Source organism: Pantherophis guttatus, chromosome 4, assembly GCF_059756535.1.
Source record: "Pantherophis guttatus breed Tessera chromosome 4, ASM5975653v1, whole genome shotgun sequence".
NCBI lineage: Eukaryota > Metazoa > Chordata > Lepidosauria > Squamata > Colubridae > Pantherophis > Pantherophis guttatus.
Genome location: NC_142066.1, coordinates 135,504,342 through 135,531,398, shown reverse-complemented (window position 1 = coordinate 135,531,398; position 27,057 = coordinate 135,504,342). Strand labels below are relative to the sequence as shown.

Genomic DNA, 27,057 nt, shown 5'->3' with positions numbered 1-27,057 from the left:
TATAAGGAAAATATGTATGGAAATAAATGAATCTCAGTGAAAATTAACGTAATTTTGCAAACACAGATTACATTTTACTTAGAATGCTGAATGCATTTATAATTACATCAAAAATGAGGCAGAAGTAATTTCATTAAAACATAAATTACATTTATCAAGAAGTCCCCCTCAAAAAATAACCTATAGGTTTGCAAGAAAAAGAGGAAATTAGAAGGTAGAAAATCTGTATAGAATTTTTCTTGAATTTATATATTTTTTTCTAACTACTTTTCTTTTACACAGGAATCAACTTTAAAATACAAAAATATGCTATGTAATTGATTTCTCCATTGGAATCCAACACAATACAAAATTATTTTAAAACCCTATTGTTTCAAAGAAAAAGACAAAATAGCAGATTGTTATATTAGAATTTTGCAATATCCACCTTAGATAAATAAATAGATAAAATGTACATACCGCATGAAGATCATCATATTTCTTCATACAGCATTCACAATATCCTTTTCTCCTTTTATGCTTTGGAGGAACGTGATTCGGGCGTTTTTCTCTATCACTATTTGTAGGGTTTCTATTCTCAAGAGAAAAGAAACATCTTATTTATATTTTGTAAGACAAGCCAACAGGAACTAGTAAAAATTCTGGCCACTTTTAGTAGCCAGTCATGAATCCAATCCCATTGTGACACATTGTCATATTCATTTTCAATGTAATTATAAAGGATAAAAAGGAACATAAATCCTAACTGTGAGGAGAATGCAAGAGGCTTTTTAAATCCTTAATATGTTTAAAAATAATTGTACTCCTACTTAGTATGTGTCTGTCAAAGTACAATAACATTGTTAATCTAAAATCACAAAACCTCTGCCCAAAATAGTTACTCAGAAAACCATTTTAATGTTCAGTACTGAACATCAAGTAATATATAACATTGACAATATAATGATATAGAATACTTCAATGCATAGAGAAAAAAAACATTTCTGTTTTGTTCCCTTCATTATTCTAACATAAGATACACACAAGACTACTATAATTCTGTAAAAAATATGCAAGACATACAAGCCATATTAAGACTACTAATGAATGTAGACTTCAATTAAAAAACAGTATCTTAATTTCTAGTTTCAAAATAGAAAAAAAAAGATATCAAATATGTAAAACTAGTCTCTAGCACCACCTGTCAGTAGGTATAAGTTTCTGCCTTAAGAGGAAAAGCATTTGTTGATCCCATTAGAAAATGGGACATAACTTTTTCATCTATGCATAACATTTAATAACTAAGGATTACATTATATGCTACTTTATTTCTACAGTTACAAAACTAAAACATCTAATGCAGTTTGCTACACCTAATCAAAATTATACAGATAGTCTTTGCTTACTGAACACTCATTCAGTGATTGTTGAAATTATGTGGAACTGAAAAGCTGCAATCATTGCAACATCCCCATAATCACATGATCACAATTAAGGTGGTTGGCAGCATCCTGAGGTCACATGATTGCCATTTGTGATTTTCATAGCCAGCTTCCGATAAGTAAAGTTAAAAGGGCAGGAACTCACGAGCCACAGCCCACGTTAACATTAACAACACTAGGATTTGCTTACTGACTGTAACCAATGTTTTAAGTCAGACACAGTCATGTGACTTCATTTTACAAGCACATCGCTTAGCAACAGAGATGCCACTTCCAATTGTGGCTGGTAAGTGAGGGTTACCTGTATAATTTAGGGTTAGAGTCTAATAGATAATTAGCTTGCAAATCTGGGGTGGGTGGGAATGGCTGCTTTAAAAAAATCTATTATATGGGAAAGGTTTTACAGTAAAATAAGATAACATTGAATGGCTAAACATCTAAAATAGAGTCCAGTTTAAAACAAACTATTCTGAAAGATATATTAATTTTTTTCACTCAGGTAAAATTTTATGACTACAATAAGAGAAAGCAGATATAATTTTCTAAGCAAAGTCTATCCAGATACTTATTTTAAAATAATATCAACCATATCAGTTATTTAGTGATAGAGGTTTATAGTGAGCCCCCAGGCAGGTATGAGCTATGTTTATTAAATTAAACAATTATACAGCAAGCCATAGGCTGCTCTTAAATTCTGTAGCAAAACTCAGAACTGCTTCCATATATTTCTGTGTAACTAAATTTTGTAATTCACCATTGCATTTTCATCTTATTTATCTTATGTTACCTTTGTTTATTGTGAATTTGCTTCTGGCCATGAGCATTTTTCTTTTCTACATCAAATGGGCTGCAAGGCCTTGGAATAGAATAGTTGACAACAGGAAAGCTGGACAGTTGAAGGTAAAATGGTCTATAGCGACTATTAAAAAAAAAGAATCAGTTCACTACAAAACACATACACATAATAATAAGGAATGCCTTTTATATATATATTGTATTTCCTTGAAATACTATTTCATCCAATAAACAGTTACTTTACATCTTTGTTTTTCAAACTTGGCAACTTTAAGAGCTGTGCCATAAAGCACTATGGAAAGATATCTAAGTCCAAGTACTATTGCTATTTCAATTCTCAAAATTCTCCAGCCAGTATGCTGGTAAAGTTACTAAGTTTGAAAAACATTGCTTTAGAGTAAAATACCCTTCATGGATTACTGCCTTGTCATGGCGAAGGGGCTTGCGTAGCGCAATGAAGCTATGAGCTACGCCGTAGAGTGTAGCCACCCAAGACAGACAGATCATAGCAGAGAGTTCTGACAAAACGTGATCCAATGGGAAGGAAATGGCAACCCACTCCAGTATCTTTGTCATGAAAACCCCATGGACAGTACCAAAAGGCAAAAAGATATGATGCTGGAAGATGAGCTCCTCAGGTCGGAAGATGTCCAATATGCTATTGGAGAAGAGCAGAGGGCTAGTACTAGTAACGCCAGAAAGAGTGAAGCGACTGGCTCAAAACCGAAAGGATGCTTAGTTGTGGATGTATCTGGTTGTGAAAGGAAAGTCCAATGCTGTAAAGATCTATTCTCCATAGGAACCTGGAATATAAGATCCATGAATCAAGGCAAGCTGGATGTGGTCAAAGAAGGGATGACAAGACTGAACATTGACATCTTAGGACTCAGTGAACTAAAATAGACAGGAATGGGTGAATTTAATTCAGATGACCATCAGGTATACTACTGCAGGCAAGAATCCCTCAGAAGAAATGGAGTAGCCTTCATAGTCAATAAAAGATCAGGAGAAGCAATACTGGGGTACAATCCCCAAAATAACAGAATGATCTCAGTTCAAATTCAAGGCAACCCATTCAATATCACAGTAATCCAAGTCTATGCCCCAACCACTGGTGCTGAAGAGGATGAAATTGATCAGTTCTATGAAGCCCTACAGCACCTTATAGAATTAACACCAAAAAATAATGTCCTTATTATCATGGGGGATTGGAATGCTAAATTAGGAAGCCAAAAGATAACTGGAATAACAGGCAACTTTGGCCTTGGAGTACAAAATGAAGCAGGGCACAGGCCGATAGAATTTTGCAAAAATAATATGATAATCATAGCAAACACTCTTTTCCAACAACCCAAGAGACAACTCTACACATGAACATCACCAGATGGTCAATACAGAAATCAGATTGACTATGTGCTCTGCAGCCAAAGATGGAGAAGCTCTATACAGTCAGTAAAAACAAGACCAGGAGCTGATTGTGGCTCAGATCATGAGCTTCTTGTTGCAAAATTTAGACTTAAATTGAAGAAAGTAGGGAAAAGCACTAGGCCACTCAGGTATGAACTACCGTCTAAGACGCACCTTTTTACTCCCCAAAAGGGGGTGAAAATTTTGGTGCGTCTTATACACCGAATGTAGTCCTGCCCACCCACTGGCCCCCACCCTTTGGCCTCTGCCTCCCAGCAATTACCTCCTTGCAAGCAAACAGCAAGAAAAAACAGCCCCATTCAGCTTCAGCCTAGGCTAATTAGCACAAGTTGATTAGATCGGCCTCCCGACTCTCAGCTGATTTGCTCTCAGCTGTTTTGCAAGCTCTTTGCTTGCTGCACAGAGTGCTAGAGCAGATTTTTTTCCCCCTATCTAAAACGAAACTGAAAGTAAAGCAGGCTCTGTTGCAAGGTGACAAAATGAGGCAGGGAGAGATTTCTTTTTCTTTTTGCTCACCAAAAAAGGTAGGTGCAAACAATGGGAAATTTAGGGCAAAAGAGGAGAGTTCAAGATTTTAAAACACAAAAGAAAAAAAGGTCTATTTAACTAGGAAACTGTAATAATTGAGATACTATTAATTGTATATTGTGTTGAAAGCAGAAATGGTTAAGTTATGGTTTGGAAGAATATATGGGGAAAATTATTTGGTTTATTATTATTGGTAAATAATTAATTGATTTGTAAGAAATTGGATTGCATGGAAATAATTGGAATATTCATGTTCATATTGATTAATATACAAAAAAGATAGTTATAACTAATTGATTTATATAAAAATGTTGAATTTGTATTAAACAATTGTAATATTAAATAATTAACCAATGTGAGGATGGATATAAAAATAGATGACAATGGGAAGGGGTATAATATAGAATAGAAGGGAAAAATTGAATTTGATTAAGATTAGAGATGAGAATGAAGGGTAATATTGGGTTTTTTAAAAAAAAATAGATGAGGAATAAATATGGCAAAAAGGAAATATAAAAATTGTAAATTTAATTGAAATGACTACACTGTTTAAATTTGTGAACCAGCCAAATACTCTGTTCAAAGAAAATACACTGTATGTTTGTATGTGTGCTTGTCTAAAAAATAAAGAAAACCTTTTTTAAAAAAAAAACAACCAAAAAAGGTATATCCGTCTTATACTCCGGTGCGTCTTATGCTCTGAAAAATACGGTATATCATATCCCTGATGGCTATACAATAGAGGTGACAAATAGATTTAAGGAATTAGATCTGATAGACAGAGTGCCTGAAGAACTATGGACAGAGGTTCACAACATTGTACAAAAGGTAGCAACTAAAACTAGCCCAACGAAAAAGAAACGCAAGAAAGCAAAATGGCTGTCTGAGGAACCTTTGCAAATAGCTGAGGAAAGAAGGGAAACGAAATGCAAAGGAGAAAGAGAAAGATACACCCATTTGAATGTAGAACTCCAGAGAATAGCTAGAAGAGATATTCACCTTCTTAAATGAACAGTGCAAAGAAATAGAAGAAAACAGTAGAATAGGGAAGACCAGAGATCTCTCCAAGAAAATTGGATATAAAGGGGACCTTTCATGCAAAGATGGGCATGATAAAGGACCTAACAGAAGCAGGAGAGATTAAGAAGAGGTGGCAAAATTACACAGAACTATACAAGAACAAGCTTAACGTCCCTGATAACCACAATGGGGTGGTCACTGATCTCAAGCCAGACATCCTGGAATGTGAAGTCAAAAGGGCCTTAGGAAGTCTGAGCAACAACAAAACTAGTGGAGCTGACAGTATTCAAGCTGAGCTATTCAAAATCTTAAAAGACGATGCAGTAAAATTGCTACACTCAATTTGCCAGCGAATTTGGAAAACTCAACAGTGGCCACAGGATTGGAAAAGGTCAGTTTACATTCCAATTCCAAAGAAAGGCAAAGCCAAAGAATGTTCAAACTATTGCACTATTGCACTCATTTCACATGCTAGGAAGGTTATACTTAAAATCCTACAAGCTAGGCTCCAGCAGTATGTGTATCGAGAACTACCAGAAGTACAGGCAGGATTTCGAAGAGGCAGAGGAACTAGAGATCAAATTGCCAACATATGCTGGATCATGGAGAAAGCTAGGGAGTTGCAGAAAAACATCTACTTCTGCTTCACTGACTATGCTAAAGCCTTTGATTGTGTTTTTTTTTCTAATTTGATTTATATGCCGCCCTTCTCCAGAGACTCAGGGCGGCTTACAATGTGCTAAGCAATAGGCACATTTGATAGGCACATTTATTTTTTTAGTCAGGACTGAGCAAGATATTCCCTCAACTATTGCCTTTATTTCTACCTGCATCAAACATATAATGTGGGCAATTCTGCCAACAATTTCTTATCTTAAGATTTCATTATGGATATCATATCTACCCTATTGCATATTTTCTTAACGTGTAGACCAGAAAAGACAGGTAGATAAAAGTTACAGATTCCTCAAAGTACTGATTATATATAGACTTTCTAAGATAATACAATGGTTTCTTTGAACATTTAAATCTAGATTTTTTTTATATCTAACAGAAAACAGAATAGATTGATGTTTTTTTCTAAAAAGCATTTACAACATCTATATCAGAATACTATCTTTGCAGAATACTGCTACAAAGGCAAAACTGGTTCTGGCTACAAATAACATCTAGTATAACTATGTCAATAAATTAAAATATGCCTGAGAACAAATGTAGCATTGTAGCTTATAAAGCATGTGTTCCAGTCCCCTAATTCATTAACTTTTAGGTAATTGCATCACCTTATAGACCAATCTCCTTAAATGGAAAAAAAAATGAAAGAGATAAAGATGGACTCTATCTATTTCTCAATGCCAATTCAAAAATTCACAACTTTGAACAGATCTATTAAAATCAAAACAACTTAGGCTATTATTATTTTGAATTCATCTGCAACATTCCATATAAAATATGACTAACCCTGAATTAAACAAAAATTAAAGTTGAATATAATAATTTATAATTATCATTGCATAAAATAAAGTCAACAAAGCCAAAGGACATGAGAGTAGAATTTTAATTTGTCTAAAAATAACACTTACCACCTTCTGTCCTCTACTTTCAGAAAAGGATTTTTCAATTTACCTATGTAAAAGAATTTAAACCAAATTATATATTTATAAGTGTGCACACCTACCTGCCTGCCTCTCTAGATTGATCTATCTATCTATCTATCTATCTATCTATCTATCTATCTATCTATCTATCTATCTATCTATCTATCTATCTATCTATCTACCTACCTACCTACCTACCTACCTACCTACCTACCTACCTACCTACCTATCTACATGAACTTTATATGACAGAGTAACAGATTTGGAATGGACCTTGGAGGTCTAGTCCAAACCACTGGTCAGGCAGGAAACCCTATACCATTTCAGACAAATGGTTGTTCAATCTCTTTTTGAAAACTTCCAGTGTTGGAACTTCCACAACTTCTGGAAACAAGTTGTTCCACTGATTAATTGTTCTGTCAGGAAATTTCTTAGTTTTTTTTTTTTAATTTGATTTATATGCCGCCCTTCTCCGGAGATTCAGGGCGGCTTACAATGCCTTAAGCAATAGCCTTCATACTTTTGTATATTTATACAAAGTCAGCTTATTGCCCCCACAAACTGGGTCCTCAATTTACCTACCTTAGAAAGGATGGAAAGCTGAGTCAACCTTGAGCCTGGTGAGATTCGAACTTACAGTAATTGCAGACAGCTGGGGTTTATCACAATGCTATTAGTCTGCCGAGCCACCAGGCCCCTAGGAGAAGTTCTAGGTTACTTCTCTCCTTGATTAGTTTTTATCCATTGCTTCTTGTCCTGCCTTCAGGTGCTTTGGAGAATAGGTTGACCCCTCTTCTTTGAGACAGCCCTTTGGATATTGGAACACTGCTATCATGTCACCCCCTACTCCTTCTTTTCATTAAACTAGGCATACCTAGTTCCTGCAACCGTTCTTCATGTTGAAGCCTCCAGTCTCCTAATCACCTTTGTTGCTCTTTTCTGTACTCTAGAAAGTCTCAACATCTTTTTTCATATCATGGTGACCAAAACTGGATGCAGTGTGGTATTACCAAGGTATTATAAAGTGTATTAACACTTCACATGATCTTGATTCTATCCTTTGTTAATGCAGCACAGGATTACACTGGCTTTTTTTGGCAACTGTAGCATATTGCTGGCTCATAATTAAATGATTGTCCACTAGGATTTAGTTACTTCTATTGAGTCAGGTACCACCTCTATACCTGTGCATTTGTTTTTTCTTGCCTAAATGTAGAACCTTACTTTTTTCACCACTATACGCTGGCCTTTTCCTTTTTGCTCCTTATATACAGGTAAAACCTCTTAAAAAGTAAGACTACAGCCTATCCTGCTAAATTTCTATTCCCAAGGTCTGGAAATCATTCTGTACAGAAAGTACATCTGTATTCAGATAGGTCATTGGTGCCAAGATGTACAATAACATCATCATAGTCCTTACTATCATTCTTACTACCTTAACAATGTGTCTCTTCTCTGCTGGCAGTAACACCAGGCCGATACCTCACCTCTTTCAAAACCTCCACAGCCTTTCCTAAATTGACATCTCTTACAAATTGAATCACCATGCAGAAGATGGCTTCTCTCTTTAGATACCTTGCTTATTAGATATATAATTTGTCATAAAACTATACTTTTTCCTTTAATAAAATTGGTAGCAATATTAGTTGTGTCTTGAATACTTACTTTTTACTTTTTGATCTGCTGATCCTTTTTCCTATTTGAGAGAAATAATAATACTATAGTTATGAGATTTGTATAATTTACAAGTAATTGCCTATCATTCAGCAACTGGCTCTCTAAATAGTCTTAAGTATTTGTGAAGTGTGAGACACCAAACGCATAAAAGTAGTTTTTGGGTTACAACAGCAATTGGAACTGAAATTGCCATTGTTAAGCGATGCAGTCATAAAGCGTGATATCACATGACTGCATTGTTGGTGACTGTAATCCAGGCATTCCTGGTTGCCATCATAACCCTAAGACAACACATGGATCATTAAGCAGCAGGAATGCAAGATATGGAGCATGGAGATGCCACAAGGGAAACAGGAGAGGCTTGGTGCAAGTCATGTGCAATTTGGGGGAAATGTGAGGAAAGAGAGCAGACTGGAGCACAGAGACCAAGGGAAGAAGGGCACAGGTGTGTACAAATGCAGAGGCCAAAGGAAGGAAGGTTTATTGCAATGGACAAGAAGGCCAGAGCAGAGCAGCTTGTGACTTCCCTGAAGGCTTCCCACTGAATTTACTTGTGGAAGGTCAGTAGAGAAAGTCACAAATTGGGATCACATGATCATGGAGTGCTGCAACTGTCATAAGTGCAATGTGGATGCCAAGCACTGTTATGTGACTGGGAAGGTGCTGGGATAGTCATAACTGTGACTCAGTGTAAGTGCCACTTGTTCAGTACCATTTTAACTTCAAGCTGACTACATGGTAAACAAGAACTATCATTCTTATTTATGATGAAAAATCTTTTTGGTTTAAGTAATCAATTTTAGGCTAGAATATTTAAAGTACACACGGACAAATTGGGAGGAGGATTGAGTGTGCAACTATATTTATTTACTCCATACTTTCTGAAAACAAGTAAATAAAATGAAACGAGTTACATTTTTCATTCTATATCACAGTTCAACTTTAAGCATAAGTTAATATAGAAATTCTGGTAGAATTGAGAATTGCGTTTGAACTGCATACAAAAATATCCCTAATTTAATTATAGAATAGAATAGAATAGAATAGAATAGAATAGAATAGAATAGAATAGAATAGAATAGAATAGAATAGAATAGAATAGAATAGAATAGAATAGAATAGAATAGAATTCAATTCTTTATTGGCCAAGTGTGATTGGACACACAAGGAATTTGTCTTGGTGCATATGCTCTCGGTGTACATAAAAGAAAAGATACATTCATCAAGAATCATAAGGTACAACACCTAATGATAGTCATAGGGAAACAGTCAATATAAATCTTAAGGATACCAGCAACAAGATTACAGTGATAAGTGGGAGGAGATGGGTGATAGGAACGATCAGAAGATTAATAGTAATGCAGACTTTGTAACTAGTTTGACAGTGCTGAGGGAATTATTTCTTTAGCAGTGATGGCATTATAAATTGTTTATTATTCACTATTTTAAATTAAACATGGATTAAACATAGTTTTTTTTCTTTCTTTTTTACTTTTCTAACAATGATTCTAGGTGGCCCAATAACAATTAAACCAGCAAAACATACAGATAAAGAAGTATAATGGTATATGGAAATTATCTTGAGGTACAAGACGAAGAAATGCTGCCTAGGGAATCAGACAAGAGATGGAGAAGCTCCCAGTGGTTTCACTGTAGAAGAAAGAAACTCAGGAAGGATTCGCCCTAATTGATCAGGCTGTTAATAGAATTAGATCAACTGTTTGTTTTTCTTGTTTGGTTTATCTCAGAGAGCTGACAATACTTAAATTAATAATAATATATATCATGTTTCTAGTTCTAAAAAATCCAGTATTAATCCATATAGAGCAAACATGTTAAATGAGGAACCCATTATATAGATTGGGATATTAATTTCTTTAACTGAAGTTGAAACAGAAAAGTTTATTTTCTCTTGATCTTATTTCAGGAGAGGGCAAGCTTTGATAAATAGAGCCCATGTAAAAGATAGCTACTACTGATAGACAATGCAAAGTGAGCAGAATTGTATCTCAGACACTAATACCAGGATTTTCTGAATTTTGAGTGTGTGTGAAATTTTATAGTTTACAATGCTAAGCATTCTTTAGCGCAGGGGTATCAAACTCAAGGCCCGGGCGCCGGATCTGGCCCGCAGGGTGCTTAGATCTGACCCACGGGGCTACCCTGGAAACAGCAAAGGACCGGTCTGCAGTGCGTCTGCCAGAGAAAATGGAGCTAGGGAGGGCTGCCTGCAGCCCTCCCAAGCTCTGCTTTCGCTGGCAGAGGGTTGCAGGAGGCCGTCACAGCTGAAACGGAGCTGGGAGCCCATTTTCGCTGGCGCTTAGGCCACCAAAGGCTCCCGACACAAATGACGTTGAGCTAGCCACACCCACCATGGCCCCCCAAGGTCAAACATAACCCTGATGCAGCCCTGAATGAAATCGTTTGACACTCTTGCTTTAGGGCAGGGGTGGTGGGCAATTGTGGCTCTTTTACAATCTGTGGACTTCAACTCCCAGAATTCCTGAGACAGCTTGGCTGTTGTAAAAGAGCCACAATTGCCCATCCCTGCTTTAGGGTGTCACTAATATTTTAAAATCTTCCCCATCTCAAAATACCAACAGAGATGAGTGGAGCTTTATCCTTTCGCACATCTATGAGGTCTCAGTCTTTCTCTTGCAAATTATGAATAAGATATTAATGTAGCAGTTTTAGTAGAAATAATTACATTTACTGCTTTTTGCTATCTTTCTTGGAAATTAAGTAGTTTACTTACCACATTGTTGACTGTGCTTGTTTTCTTAGCCAAAAAGAGATCTTTTTTCTTTTGCTCAATATAGTTCTTAATATCTTTTTTCAAAAAAAGAATAATTAAAATTATTATTTTATGTCATCTAAGTTACTTAAATGGAACAAATCTTTTAATAATGGGATAAAATCAGTTTTATTTTAAAAATACTTGCCATCAATGTGAAGTATTTTCACTCCCCAACTCAAGGCATTTGAGAGTATACTACCAGAAGGGATCAATTCCTGTAATACAAATATTGAATATTTCTATCATTACATTTCAGCATAGAAATATTTAAATACAATAAAAAAACTTGAAGTGCAGGTACTCTATATCCTCAGCCTCCTTCCACCCTATTAATAGAATAAAGTACAAAAACAAAATTGCATTCCTCCTTCATGCCAAGCAGCCTTGTGGCAATATGGAAATAAAGTTTGCCTGATTTAAGCTTGAGTAAACACAGCACTGTGCCTTACTAAAAGCAATTATATACAGGTAGACCTCAATATACAATCACAAATGGGAACAGAATCTCAGTCATTAAGCGAAATGGTTGTTAAATGAGACACCCATATGTCTGCTTTTCTCAACACTGCAATCATGGTACTCTGGGTTGCAATTAAGTGATCTCTTGGGTCACTGAGTGGATGGAATGAAAAAGCTGCCTGCCAAGTTCAACTCCCCTCCCCTGTGTGGAAGTGAACTACTCCTGCAGGCTGCAAAAACAGAGCTCAGACCTGCAGAATCTAAATTCTGTTTTTAAAAAGACACACAGGAAAGCACTTACTCAGACAGTGGAGTTCAGCTCCCCACTATGTGCACAAGAGAACTGCTCCAACAGGATTCAGGAATGGAGCTTGTAACTTAGAGATCTGAGCTCCTTCCTGCACTCTGCCAAAGGAGTTTGACTCTCTTCCATAAGTGGAAGGTAAGCACTCCAGTGGGCTGTGGGAATGACACTCGGATCTTTATGATTTGAGCTCCATTTCTCAAGCTACTGAAGGAGTTCAGCTCCCTGTTCAGCTCTTTTAATCAACTCCAAGAAGAGAGTGAGCAGAGGTAGATGCTTACAATCTTCTCTGCTGGCTTCCCCATTGCCTTTCTGGGGAAGCCAGAAGAGAAGATTACAAATAGCCATCATATGATCGCAGGCAGGGGTGAAATCTAAAATTTTTTGCTACCAGTTCTGTGAGCGGAGCTTGGTGGTAAGGTGACTGGGTGGGTGTGGCCAAGTCAATGTCACTTCTTTGCCCTTTTTTAATCTACAAAACACAACACAACAGGCTCACCCACAATGTAAAAGCAGCTGTGCTAGACCCAAAATGGCCCCTGCAACAAGCAGGAACCTCACACAGCCACAAAAAGCCCAAAAAACCAACTTTCACAAAATTCCACATAAAGCTTTGTGAGATTGTGTGTTTGTGTAGTTAGAGTGAAACACTACAGAAACACACTAAATCTCAGAAAGCTGCACAAATATTATTATATTTTAATTTATTTTTATTTTTATTAAATTTAAAACTTCCTAAACTTTAAATGGCTAGGTCTAAAAAAAGAACAACTAAAAAAAAAACCCAATTAACTATATTTTTTTTAAGCTCCCAAAGGGGAAAAAAACTTACCCAATAGAACAGGGATTTCCAACCTTGGCAACTTTAAGACTTGTGGACTTCAACTCCCAGAATTCCTCAGCTAGCTTTGCTGGGAGTTGAAGTCCACAAGTCTTAAAGTTGCCAAGGTTGGAGACCAAGGCAGGCAGGAAGGCAGGCAGGGAGATAGAGCTGCTCACCGATGAGCTTGATTGCAGGCAGAGAGATTCAGTTGCTTGCTGATGCAACGTATTGCAGGTATTACAGGAAGCGAAACAAGGCAGGCGTTGCAACCAGCAGCTAAGGTAAGCAATCTGGAGGCTTTGGGGGGGGGGGGATTTTTGCTAGTGGTTAGCAGGCAACTCAGCTTGGATCGTCAGAGCTTGGCTCGTTAGAGCCATTTAAAAGAAAATAAAGGCTCTGATGATTGCGTAGCTCGCTGGGAATGGGGGGCGGGGGCAGGGATTTTGCTACCGGTTCTCCGAACTGCCCGCCGCCATTGCTACCTGCTCGCCCGAGCCAGTCCAAACCGGGAGCATTTCACCCCTGATCGCAAGATGCTTGACAATGATCATAAATTCGGATAGGTGACCAAGCACTCAGATCAGGCAATCAGGCAACTTTGGGAGGAAGGGGGCATGGTGATAATATTATAGTGAGTCAGAAGTAATTTACAGGCTGTAAGCACTCTTTCCAAGGCCATCTTAACGTTAAATGGTCATTAAACAAATGGTCATAAATTGAAGATACCTATAGGAAAAAAGAAATGTCAAACGTTTGATTTCATAACCTAGCAGTGCCAAAAAGCTATCCTAAAGTTACATATAATTAGCAAATTATATAAGTTTCATGTGGAAATAATGATAACAGATAAGAAAGCTAATTTGAGATAAAATAATAATGTTATTCAGTGACACATACCTGATCCTTGATTGCCTTTTCCACTAAAGATTTTCCTCTACTCATGCGCATCTATATTGAAGAAGAAAAAAGAGTATGGGTGGGTTACAGCTGTTACTGCACACATAGGGTTATTTAAAATAGTTACTTAGTGAATTTTATTACTTTGGTTTTTTAAAGGTTCACAAAATTATTTAGGTTGGCACGATATTAAAATTAGTAAATTAAAATTAATAAATTAGTGACACCAAATCTGATGTACAATCATGACAGAAACAATGAGTTTTAGTCCTTCCTTAGGCACAAACCTAGCTGTGTGACCTTGAGCTAGTTATTTTTTCTTAAGTTTACAGAAATGATTTACAACAGTAAACCATTTCTGAAAACCTTGTCAAGAATATTGCAGGGACTTATCCAGGAAGTGCTCAAGAATAGGGCATGACTGAATGGGGAAAAAAAGATTAGTAAGATTAGCCAACTTTCTATGAGTAGACATAAACAGCTTATTTGTGATAATTTTTAATTTGATGTCTGCTAGCTAAACTACTATATTTCTATTACCAAAATGGAAACTTATCTAAATGACTGAATAACAGTACTTATATTTTTTTAAAAAAGAAATAAACAAAAACATACAAATTACTATCTAAATATGTAAGCAATACTACAAAATGTTTTCCAAGTAATGTTCACTGATTTGACTATTGTTGTAACTCAGCCAACAGAAATGAATTATGGATAAATTAAATGTATATGGAGTTTCTCAGTCATCCAGGTCATGGTTGTCCCAAAAGTGCTTTTTTTCAAGAGGCAACTGGACTTTCTGGTTTTTCTTTGAAGATGTTTCACTTCTCATCCAAGAAGCTTCTTCAGCCCTGACTGGGTGGTGGGGAATGGAAGGATTTATACTCCTTGCAGACAATTTGGTTATTTGCATTCTTTTAGCATGTCATTAAGATCACCTGGAGGTTTATCTGTATCACCACCTGAGTGGTGCAAATTGTTCAATTTTGACATAAATGGAAGAGAGGTTAAAGAGGGATTAAAGAGGCCATTTATGTCAAAATTGAACATACTTCTTTCAGCAGAGGGGGAAGGATACATCATCTATCTCCATCATCTACAAGTCTTTTCAACAATTCCAAGAAGGCTCCACAACAACTTGTACCACTCAGGTGACCTTGATGAGATAAAACTCCAGGTGGCTTTAACGACATGCTAAAAGAATGCAAATGATCAGCTGTCCACAAGAAGTATAAATCCTTCCATTCCCCACCATCCAGTCAGAGCTGAAAAAGCTTTTTGGATGAGAAGCTTTTTGGTCTTCAAAGAAAACCAGAAAGTATACTTGTCTCTTGAAAAGAGCACTTTTGGAACATGGACAAATTAGTTAATACTGATATAGCTAACTCTCTTTTGTATGTAGTGAAACAATTATATTTTAATACAACTATTAGAGTGAGGATAAATTTATTTGCATTTCTTATGGAAGTAATATTCAGTATATTGTTTAATTTTTACATGCAGTTGGTGGTGCCTTATTTGTCAACTACTGAGATTTTTTTAAGTTAGCTATGTCAGTGTACACGGATTATTGTCTCTTGATAAGAATTGATAATGTTTAAGAAGTTAATCTGTTATTCCTCTAAGAAACAGCTACAAATGAGTTACACCCATAGCAAAGATAGCAAAGTTATAAATTTGAGGTAATGATTGAAAACATTTAAATAGTCTATTGGACAGGCTGCTTTAGAAAAGTTTAGCAATACTGAGAAACAATACTTTGTAAAACATTACCTTGGAAGGCTCACACAGCATATGTCAAAATTGTAATCACTGAAACTATCGAGACATTTATGAATTTTTATCAAATGAAAGGAAAGTTAGTGGGCCCAACACTGAAGTTGTTCTATGGGAAAATGATCTTGCAAGTGCTATCTGGAGCAGGAATTTGATGGTGAAGATTTTTACATTATCTAAGATTTTTACAAGACATATAAATAAATTCTGCAAAAAATCTCTGGAGCTTCTTAAAAGTACTTATGCCTTTCCTCTATGAACTTGGTTAAAGACTTCTGAAAAATTTATTTTAATAATAAAGAAGAAAGTCTGAAGTGGAATATTTTTCAATATAGAATAGGAAAGAATGAAAAGATAATATCACAGAATAAAATACTACAATGTTTTAGCCTTACAGGTGCCATTAAATTAATGGCTTCCAAAATGTCTTGCCATTGTCTATGGCTGTCTAGAGTCTCAGTTCAGCGTTATCTGGTGGGCTACAAGTTTCCCAGAGTACCGTATTTTCCGGTGTATAAGACGACTGGGCGTATAAGACGACCCCCTACTTTTCCTGTTAAAATATAGGGTTTGGGCTATACTCGCCATATAAGACTACCCCTCTTCCAACGCACACCAAATAAAAATTAAAAAACATCAGATTTGATTTCAATATGGTAATTTTAATTCAAATGCTTATGCCTTTCCAAGAATCTAGTACACCAGGATACAGTGGCCTTAAATCTGTTGCTGTGATCTGGGTTAGATTTGGCCCACTGAAGTGCAAACAAATGTATTTTATTTCGTGTCACTACATAACCGTTTTGGCGATGCTCATTCACCATGTCTGCTACATGTTTTTCGAGTTCTGGCCAATGTGGGGTGCCTCTTCTTAATGCACACTTACCCCTTGGCATACTCTTTAACGCTTTTACATTTGCTTTCCAGTCCCGAACCATCTTTTCTGTTACTCCATATTGTCTTGCAGCAGCACAGTTATTATGTTCCATGGCAAAGTTTAAAACTTTAAGTTTAAAACTGGCTTCATATTTCTTTCTTCTTGCTGGTGAAGCCATGATGGGGTCTTGACTGTTATATTTGTATACTATACTGTATGTACTGTTGCTGTACTGTAGAGAAAGGTAATGGGCTACGTGTAGTGGCAAGAGGGCTATTTTGTACCAGGTTTTTTTCCTTCACCCATGCAGCCTTGTCGAGATCCGCACACTTCATGAATCTGAGTTGCTGGCACTGACTGATGACATTGACAGAAAGCTGTGCCAATCTAGTCAAGGCTGCATGCTGCTGAATGCTGGAACCAGCTGGCTGCTGAGCGGAGCTTCTCCCAGGCATCTAGGGGGCTATTACCGACGCTCCGACTTCCCCAGCTGATCCCCACCGGTCTGGGGAAGTCAGAGCGTCGGTAATATCTCCCTGGATGCCTGGGGGAAGCTCCGCGCAGCAACCAGCTGGTTCCAGCATTCCAAGGAGGTCCACGGTGAAAGCGGCACCGCGGTCGACCTGGGCCAGCGCCTTGCACACCTGGCTCTGCGTCTCCATTATGAGAAGCTCCATGCGACTTCGCATGTCTCTGCCCCAGTCGCGCAGCTCTCGCAATCCGCTCACCGGAGGAGCCATGAAGTGTTCGCACCGCCTTGCCTGATCTTCCTCATCCTCCTTTCCCCATGGCTTTTCCGGTTGTAATTGGTGTTGCTGCTGCCGCCGAGGCTGCTCCTTCATCTCCGCCCGCCGCACCAGACCCAGCCCGGCCAGCATCGCCGTGGCTCCCGCAGTCCAAGCGGATCGGCACCCAGGCTCGCAGGCGAAGGGTGGGAGTGCGCAGCGCACTTTCCTGGCTTGGCGCCAATCCGGACGGCTGCAGTAATGGTGAGAGCGGGCAACCTCGGGAGAGCCATTTCGGGACTCCGTTTTGCATGTGTAGCAGATCCCAGTTACCAAGAAACCCGGAGAAGAGGCACAAGGGGGGTTTATCAAAAAGAAGCTTTAAAAGAGGTCTCGATACAGAGGACGCGGCGAGCATGGACACCGTCCACACAAACAGGCACCAAAGTCTCATTGCGGCAACGTTAAGCCGCGACTTTACACGCCTCCTAGTTTTAGGCTGCTTGTTCCAATGCCTTCGCGATAAGCCGGCAGAATCAAAACTCTTTTTTTCTTTCTTTCCCTCTCTCTCTCTCTCTCTCTCTCTCTCTCTCTCGGCGGCTTTGAACCCGTGGAATTGGGGGGGGGAGGGGGAATGTTATCAGCAACACACAACAACAAAAAGTGTGTGTTTGTGGAGAGGGGAGGTAGTGGTAAAGGCGGCAGACCGGTTTTTTTTCCCCCAAGCCGATCTCTTTCGCGGCGTATCCAGCCCGACCCCATTCAGAAGAAAGGCTGCAGCCGGAAAGAAATGGGGGGGAAAGACATCTGCACCTTTTGTTACATACACACACACGAAACCCACAGTTTTCTGGTCTCTCGCGCAGATCTGTTGTGGGGTGGGGTGGGTGGGAGCCACATAATTCCGGGAGGCGAAAAGGGGCGCAGGGATATTTCCAGAAATGAGCGAAATAATGCAATCCATGCAGCGACACCCATATTCTCCCATTCAGATTCTACCTCTGGCTGAGAGAAAACTGCCTTGAAAGTTTCTCTGCCCCCCCACCCTTTAAACCCAAGACCCTGCCTCGTTTGCAGACTAGAGCACTTCTTTCCCCCGCCCGATTAGCCCAGGTTAAAATCTTAAAAGCTCGGGCGCCCCTCAAGCCACTTCTCCCGACATCGGGATGAACGAGAAAGCCGTTTTAGCTTCACCTATTCTTCCACACACACCCCTCCACCCCAGAAGGTAACTTAGCGCTGCTCCTCCTTTCCCCATGGCTTTTCTGGTTGTAATTGTTGCTGCTGCTGCCACCGAGGCTGCTCCTTCATCTCCGCCCGCCGCACCAGACCCAGCCCGGCCAGCACCGCTGTGGCTCCCGCAGTCCAAGCGGATCGGCACCCGGGCTCGCAAGCGAAGGGTGGGAGTGCACAGCGCACTTTTCTGGCTTGGCGCCGATCCGGACGGCTGCAGAAGGAACTGGGCACCGGCTGTCATGTCTTTTCTCCTGTGCGGGATTCGGCACCTGGGCTCCCGGGGTTTAAGCCTCCGGGCCTGCCCGCGCTGCTCCAGGATGTTCGCTTCGGGCTCCTTGGAATCGCTGCCAGGCGGTTCTTCCCGTTGGGGCGATGGTGGGTGGCTCCCGCAGTCCAAGCGACACCGATCGCTGCCACCCACCATCGCCCCAATGGGAAGAACTGCCCGGCAGCGATTCCAAGGAGCCCGAAGCAAACATCCTGGAGCAGCGCGGGCCGGCCCGGAGGCTTAAACCCCGGGAGCCCAGGTGCCGAATCCCGCACAGCAGAAAAGACATGACAGCCGGTGCCCAGTTCCTTCTGCAGCCGTCCAGATCAGCGCCAAGCCAGGAAAGTGCGCTGTGCACTCCCACCCTTCGCCTGCGAGCCTGGGTGCCGATCCGCTTGGACTGCGGGAGCCACAGCGGTGCTGGCCAGGCTGGGTCTGGTGCGGCGGGCGGAGATGAAGGAGCAGCCTCGGTGGCAGCAGCAGCAGCAATTACAACGGGAAAAGCCATGGGGAAAGGAGGACGAGGAAGATCTGGCAAGGCGGTGCGAGCACTTCATGGCTCCTCCGGTGAGCGGATTGCGAGAGCTGCGCGACTGGGGCGGAGACATGCGAAGTCGCATGGAGCTTCTCATAATGGAGACGCAGAGCCAGGTGTGCAAGGCGCTGGCCCAGGTCGACCGCGGCGCCGCTTTCACCGTGGACTCCTGGGAAAGAAAGGAAGGTGACCCGAATTCTGGGGTAGAGTGGGGACGCGTTCCTTTCTCGTGGGCCGTGCACTGCCTGGCACCTCTTGTAGGTTGGAACTAATTTAGAGTACAGCTTCCCCTCAATGTTGCCGGTGCTCCCAAAGTGTCATCGGTCAGCGCCAGCAACTCAGATTCGGGTACCCGGCGTATAAGACGACCCCCGACTTTTGAGATGATTTTCCTGGGTTAAAAAGTCGTCTTATACGCCGGAAAATACGGTATTTCATGAAACCATTTTCAGCTCAAGGAACTGTCTGAAGTTTGACTAGCTTTGAAACATATAGAAAATTATAAAGAACTTGCTTTACTTAACATGCAGCATTTGTGCAGGGTTGGTAGAGAGTAAAGGAAGAAGTAAGAATGAAACTTACCGTGTCCACCAGCTTAAATGTATTACCATCAGTCCTGTCTCTTCTACTGCTTGGATGAGGTGAACTGTTCCCGCCATTACATACAGATTCTGGGCTTGGGACTGGAGATACTTGTCCAAGGGCTGCAAATTTTGCTTCTTTTTTATTAGAGATCAAGTAATTAATGTCTTTGCTGAGGAATCCTTCAACTCTCTAATTGTTAAAAAAAAAGAAGAAGAAAATTATTATTTTGGAATGGGAACACTATATGTTCCCATTCCAATACTCAACATAGCTTTAAAGCATCTTCACAAATATTTGAGTAATACTGCTTACTTCACAGAATCTCTAATTCTCATTCATAGACTGTAAGCAGCCGGATTGGAAGAAGAATTGTTAGGATAACATTGCTATGCAAAAAGATTATTTCAAATCACAAATGTTTCAAAAAATCAATGTAGATCAGGGGTGTCAAACTCAAGGCCCAGAGCCCAGATTGGGGTGCTTAGATCTAGCCCATGGGGCTGCCCTGGAAACAGCGAAGGACAAGCCAGTGGTGTCTCTGCCAGTGAAAACGGAGCTCAGGAGGACCGCAGGTGGCCCACCTGAGCTCCGTTTTCACTGGCAGAGGGTTGAAGAAGGCTACTGCAGCCAAAAACAGAGCTCAAGAGCCTGTTTTCGCTGGCAGAGCACTTGAGCTACCACAGGCCCCCCTGACACGAGTGACGTTGGCCATGTCCTACCCTGGCCACGCCCCCCTGAGGTCAAACATAACCCTGATGCGGCCCTCAATGAAATCGAGTTTGACACCCCTGATGCAGAGATCACGCAATATAGGTTGAAATAGTTAATATAAAATACCATAAACATATTTATAATATGTAGGTAATCCTGGATTTATGACCAAAAGTAGGCCTGGAATTTCCATCACTAAGCAATGCAGTTGTAAAGAACACCACCACTTTACACATTCTGTTGTTGTCATTAACCATGAATTATGAGTCATTAAGTACCTATCCCAATCCAAGCCATTCTGGGCTTGATTCCTCCCTAACCTGAAGCTTGGTAAGATAAAGGAATTCCTCCTTTTCAACTCCTCCTACCCATCTCCATCACATCTCTGACCTTCCCCGCCCCCTCCCCCAAACCTATCTTTCAGAGCAGCAAGCAGCCCCAAAACTGTGTTGCTCGGCAGCTGTCATGCCACTGCTCAGCGGCTTCTTGGTGTGCTCTTGGGCTGTAAGAAGTCTCTGAGCCACATCATCGCACATAGCTACCATCCTGGGGAACCCCAACAGCATGGCATGAAAAAAATTGCCCACCAGTATGGTGCAAAGCTACAGTATCGTAGATCATAGTACACAGCACTGCACCAGGAGGTCCTGGCAACGCAACGCAACACAGGAAGCCCCAGGAAGTCTCAGCTGTCCTCAGTTCTGGGTATAACAATTTTATAGAGAATTTTGGAGAAATGGCAATTTTTTAATTAAAAAAAAACCCTAACCATGTAGCATTAAATGTAATTGAAAGGCAGGTTGTAAAAAGAGAGAAATGCTTAGGAATTCAGTCTCAGCAAGAATATAATATACTCAAACTGAATCTGCACTATTCCTTTTTTTTCTATCTTAAAGCAAAACATATATATTGACTTACCCCTCCTAGTTCCTTAAGATCTTTTGCAATTTTATCAGAGAGGGTGTTAGATGGAATATCAAGATAGAACACTTTCCCAGTAAGTGGTTTGCATTTTGGTTTATCGGGCTTTGTAGAATCTTTCTTTACACTTTTCAGGGGAGGGTTGCTTTTTTCCCTTCTTTCTTGCATATCACCTGCAATCGAAGTAAAGCATTTGATCCTTATCAGAAACGTATCTGTTTAATCCTTAAATCCTTTGAAGCAAAAGAGGATTATTGAAAAGTGTGTATAGGTGAGCCTTGATATTTGAAGTATTAAGACTAGGAAGGAATATTAGATATGTTTGTCACCTTGAGTTATAAATAAATAATATACAAATAGCAGTAGCACTTAGACTTATATACCGCTTCACAGTGTTTTATAGCTCTCTCTAAACTAGTGGTTCTCAACCTTCCTAATGCCGCAACCCTTTAATACAGTTCCTCATGTTGTGGTGACCCCCAACCATAAAGTTATTCCTAAAACCATCGAAAATATGTGTTTTCTGATGGTCTTAGGCCAGGGGTCCCCAACCTTTTGGACCTCAGGGACCACCAACTTCATAATTTTAAATTTCACAGACCACTAATACGAATCCAGTGTGCCGCTTGCTGAAGCACCTGGACTCCCAATGATGGGATGGGGTCCTTCAGGCACTCTCCCTCCTCTCTCTCCCACTCTTTCTCTCTCTTTCTCTCTCTCTCCCTCTCTTTCTCTCCCCCACTCTTTCTCTTTTTCACTCCCCCCTCTTTCTCTCTCTCTCCCCCTTTCTCTCTCCCCCTCTTTATCTCTCTCTCCCCCACTCTCTCTTTCTGATTCTCTCATTCTGATTCTCTTTCATTTTGTCTTTCTCTTTCTCTCTCTGATTCTCTGATTGTCTCTCATTCTCTCTCTCACACTCTCTGATTCTCTCTGTCTCTTTCTCTCATTCTCTTTCATTCTGTCTTTCTCTTTCATTCTTTGTCTCTGACTCATTCTGATTCTCTCTCTTTCTCTCTCTCTCATTCTCTTTCATTCTTTGTCTCTTTCTCTTTCTCTCTCTCTCTCTGTCTCATTCTGATTCTCTCTCTCTCTCTCATTCTCTCTCTCTCTCATGTCATGGGCCAGCCAGTGTCTTGGGGCTGAGAGGAAGTAAAGCATCTCCCTGAGAGACCGAGGGCTGGAAGAAGTGTGGGAGCGAAGCACTACTTGAACTTGCGCGGCATCAGGATTCCGCCTTGGTATATTTGCGGTGCAAGGCAGCCCTCATCTCCTGCCGCTTGGAACTCAGAGCGGTAAACGGTGACTGGTCCGGGGAACAGCTGGATTTTGCTCTCCATTGCGGATGCCAGATCGGCTCCCTGCAAGCTCTCGTCTCTCAAAGAGCGCTCCCTGAAGTGGTGCGGGAAACTTTGGTTGGGCTCCTCAAGAGACAAGAGCTTGCAGGGGGCCGATCTGGCATCCACAATGGAGAGCAAAATCCGGCTGCTCCCCAGACCAGTCACCATTTACCGCTCCGAGTCCCAAGCATCAGGAGATGAGGGTTGCCTTGTACCGCAAATATACCAAGGCGGGATCCTGATGCCGCACTTACAGCGGAGAGAAGAAGCCGGATTTTGCTCTCCATTGCAGACATCAGGTTGCCCCCCCCTGCAAGCTCTCGTCTCTTGAGGAGTCCGACCAAAGTTTCCAGCCCTGCTTCAGGGAGCGCTCCTCGAGAGACGAGAGCTTGCAGGGGGCCAATCTGGTGTCTGGATTAGAGAGCAAAATCCGGCTGCTCCCCGGATCAGATGCCATTTACCACTCTGAGTCCCAAGCGACAGGAGAGGAGGGCTGCCTTGCGCCACTGGCTGGCACAAATATACTGAGGCCGGAATGCTGTTGCCGTGCAAATGAAAATAGTGCTTCGCTCCCGCAGCTTCCAGCCATCGCAAATGCCATTTCTTCCTGCTTCTGCCGCCCTCTCCCCCACCGCCACAACAGCACCATTCATTCCAGATGGCGAGGGCTGCACTCCTTTTTCCGTATTGCACCACCTGCAAAAATACGAAAATTTCTCCACGGACCACCAAAGGACACCGGTTGATGACCACTGTCTTAGGCGACCCCTGTGAAAGGGTTGTTCGATCCCCAAAGGGGTCGCGACCCACAGGTTGAGAATCACTGCTCTAAACGGATTAAAGAGTCAGCATATTGCCCCAAACAATCTCCTTCTATCTCTATCACCTCTCCCAAATATATTTTGGAGGGTCATCTAATGGTCCATGGTAAATTTGGACAATACAAATTGGAAATAGAGTTTGGCTGAAGAGGGTCTGAATGCAGCTTCTTTTGTGTGCGGTGGCCCTCTTCAGAAGGGCCAGGACACACTGGAGCACCACAGCATTAAGAAAAGCGGAAGAGAAACAATTGCTTGACATTTTTCTCCACAATGGCTATAGTAAAAACTTTGTATTCCAACACACTAATCCTACCATACATAAAAAGGTGTCTGAAATGGCAGCCAAAATTCTCCCACCTCTAGGAATAACAATAGTGCATAAACCCACAGCCACACTCTGCCAGGGATTATCCAGAACCAAAGACAAGATACAGAAGGAGGAAAGAAACATTGTAATTTACAAAATCAGCTGTAACAATTACAACCATTCTATGTGGGACAAACATTACATCAACTGAAAACTAGAATCCATGAACACCAGCTGGCAGTCAATCGCCACAAGTCCAAATCCTTAATCCCCAGCCACACTGACAAGGAACAGCACCAACTCTCAACCAACTCTCACAACTCCACCATCAGCACTTTACCTCCCAAAGATCCTCACTTGACCTCCTCATCACAAGACCCTCACCTGACGTGAGCCTCCCACAAGACCTTCTGACCGCAAGAAACCCTTATAAGCAAAAGAACACCAACACTTGATATTCTCTAAATTCTATTGAAGTTGTTACCTAACCTGGTAATGAAATGTTCAGAAACCAACCCACAAGCTCTGAGAACGAACTTTCACCGTCAACCTACATTCGAGCTACAGATATTCACCACTATCATAAACTAGTTAAAACAGAACCTGTTCAAAAATCTAAACTTCAAATTAGAAAATGAATTTTTGTCACATTCAGAATTGCCTCCAAAGTCCTCTCTTTACTCTGAGTTTGTCTTTGTTTTATTCTCCTCCCATTGGTATCAAAGTTCCCTACTTCTTCCCTGAATCAGGCCCATTTTTTTTTTCCAGTTTCTTACCACATTCAAATTTCTAGTATTTCCTATATTTACTTCCTAAAAATAATAAATATTGCAACTGGCTTTAAGGGGAGTGCTTTGCTTTGAAGTACAGTGGTACCTTTATGTTCAACTGCTTTGAAACTCATCAAATTTGGTACTCAGCACATTTTGACACAAAAAACATTTCCTGGTACTCATCATGTTTGGTACTCAACACACCAGCTAGAACTTGTCAATGTTAATTGCCTTGTAACTCATGGCATTATTCCTTGTGGGAAAAACTTGTTTGGTATTCATCATTTTTGGTACTTATTGTGCCTCCCAGATCCAATTAACAATGAGTATTGAGATATCAATATATCTCGGGTTTTTTGGGAAGGAGATATTATTTTTATTAACATTTAATTAGAAGTATCAACAGGGCGCATAACGGAAAGAGACATGTCCATAGACATCATGTTTCAGTGGATGCAGAAAAAAAAACTTTATACTCAAAATCACTAGCCAGTATAATTCATATTCTCTTCACAATCCCACTTTTCAATATCAGTTTGGCTTGTAGACCATATATCGACCATATTCCAACATATGTGGCATTATCAAGAGATCACACTTTGAAAGTGAGTACAGATAAGATTTGAGACTGAAAGATTTCAGTTTGCTGGATTTAGATTGTAATCAGGAAAATATTTAGATTGTAGCCCTAATTAGGAAAATGAAATCAAGAAAATTCTGTTTCAAGTAAATAAAAAATATTCCAAGAGAAAGAAAAACAATCCTATAAACATATAAATAAACTTAATTTCATTACAACCAACTGGTTAATTGTCAGTTTATCATCTCCTCAGGGACTAATTACCTGGGAGACTGTTGTTATTCTAAATGTTTTAACAATAAATTCTTAATAAACTATATAGGGTGTATCAAAGGTCAAGTCTCACTGACCATTCATTATATCAGGGGTGGGCAACTGTGGCCCTTTTACAACCTGTGGACTTCAACTCCCAGAATTCCTGAGAAAGCAAAGCTGTTTTAGGAATTCTGGGAATTGAAGTCCACAGGTTGTAAAAGGGCCACAGTTGCTCACCCCTGTATTATATTAATTACATTAAAACTGAATTGATTGCCACTTTTACTAAAAAAAATGTATTTGTTTGATGCCCTTTGAAACATTCCTAGTACAGTAACATTTTCTCTGAAAAGAATAAATAAAACATATAATTGGTCTATGGGGCCTAACTTTAAGTACACCCTATATCTAAATATGAACCTCAGAAAGATTTTCAGTAGTTTTAGAATCACCCTTATGCAGAAAAGACATTTCAAAAGTACAACTGGGTTACTTTAAGTTATTGCTTATTATTTTAAATAAATAATGTCACCCAATATAAATAACAAATAAGCACATTTAAATAAATTACATTATAAGTATCCATTGCCTACTTAGCTAATACTTACCTACTTGTGTATTTCAAAGCATAGAATCTTTTTTAAAGCGAAAACATTAGCTCCTTTTGACACAGTATTCAAAATGTACTATAAATCAGCCCATACTACACAAAATAAGCGGGGTGTGTTGTGTGTGTGTGTGTTAAATTCAACAGGACATCCAAAAAACAGAAACTTTTGCTGTTTTCCCAACCCAGACATCCTCTTCAACCTATCAAGGGGAATTTTAGCGCTCTCAATTTCGCAAAGAAAAGAAAGAAAAACCGATCTGAATTAAAAAAAAGTTTTTTCTACCCTTTTCGGGGGGAAAAAAAACACAAACTCCGTCTCGAGTCACGATCGCCACCGCACCACACAGGAAGCAAAATGAAGACTTACAGGGAAACTGTCCTTTGCTGCCGCTTTTCAAACCACCCGGTTTCATTTTGCTGGGAAGTCACATTTTCTGCACCCTCATCTCCCCGCGACGGTTACGATCTACAAGAAAAGAGCGCAGAACAATTAAAATGCCCCAAAATTCTTTCTTTTTTTAAAAAACCAATTAAAGCTGAGGGGAGGATTCTGGGTGCGTTTCCTGCAGCTAACTCCTTCCTCCCATGGTTTCTGCCTTCCTCCCTCCATTCACGAGGCGGAATTTGCAATCCTTCTCCCGTACCCGTCGCCTCGCCGCTCTCTGGCCCTGTCCACTCCACCCCACCCTGAAGGGACGGTTGGTGTTTGAAATGTACATTCCCGCCGCTCGAACCGATCCCGGGCCCTCGGCTCACCCCAACCCAGAGGATCCCATGGGGCCGGGCACGGCCGCTGCTCAGGATCTACTACGCCAGTCGGCCATCACGCTTTTTTTGTCAGCCGCGCTTTCCCGCCTTTGCCCACCCGGGCCTACTAGGCACTGCCGACGCTGGCTTCGCCTCCCTGGTTGGGCTGAGCTAGGGCAGAGGCGGCGCCACGCAACAAGGAGGAGCCTTTCGCAGTGCTGACAGGGCGAAGGCATCCCTTTT

The 27,057-nt window shown here is 40.5% G+C and overlaps 1 protein-coding gene across 3 annotated transcripts in view; it reads right to left on the bottom strand.

Moving 5' to 3' along the window:
• Positions 1 to 27,057, bottom strand: part of DBF4 (DBF4-CDC7 kinase regulatory subunit) — a 36,646-nt gene that overhangs the window by 9,164 nt on the left and 425 nt on the right. The window contains exons 1-11 of one of the 3 annotated variants that reach the window (XM_034402479.3): positions 26,824 to 27,053; positions 26,435 to 26,533; positions 21,382 to 21,557; positions 19,750 to 19,941; positions 13,748 to 13,798; positions 11,410 to 11,479; positions 11,223 to 11,296; positions 8,456 to 8,486; positions 6,776 to 6,818; positions 2,209 to 2,340; positions 460 to 571 (exon numbers count right to left, since the gene is read on the bottom strand). In XM_034402479.3, coding sequence (XP_034258370.1) covers positions 460 to 571; positions 2,209 to 2,340; positions 6,776 to 6,818; positions 8,456 to 8,486; positions 11,223 to 11,296; positions 11,410 to 11,479; positions 13,748 to 13,798; positions 19,750 to 19,941; positions 21,382 to 21,557; positions 26,435 to 26,480 — 927 coding nt within the window. In that variant the 5' untranslated portion in view covers positions 26,481 to 26,533; positions 26,824 to 27,053. Of the gene's footprint in view, positions 1 to 459; positions 572 to 2,208; positions 2,341 to 6,775; positions 6,819 to 8,455; positions 8,487 to 11,222; positions 11,297 to 11,409; positions 11,480 to 13,747; positions 13,799 to 19,749; positions 19,942 to 21,381; positions 21,558 to 26,434; positions 26,534 to 26,711; positions 27,054 to 27,057 lie in introns of those variants that run through there. The other 2 variants (XM_034402480.3, XM_034402481.3) reach the window with 2 other exon arrangements.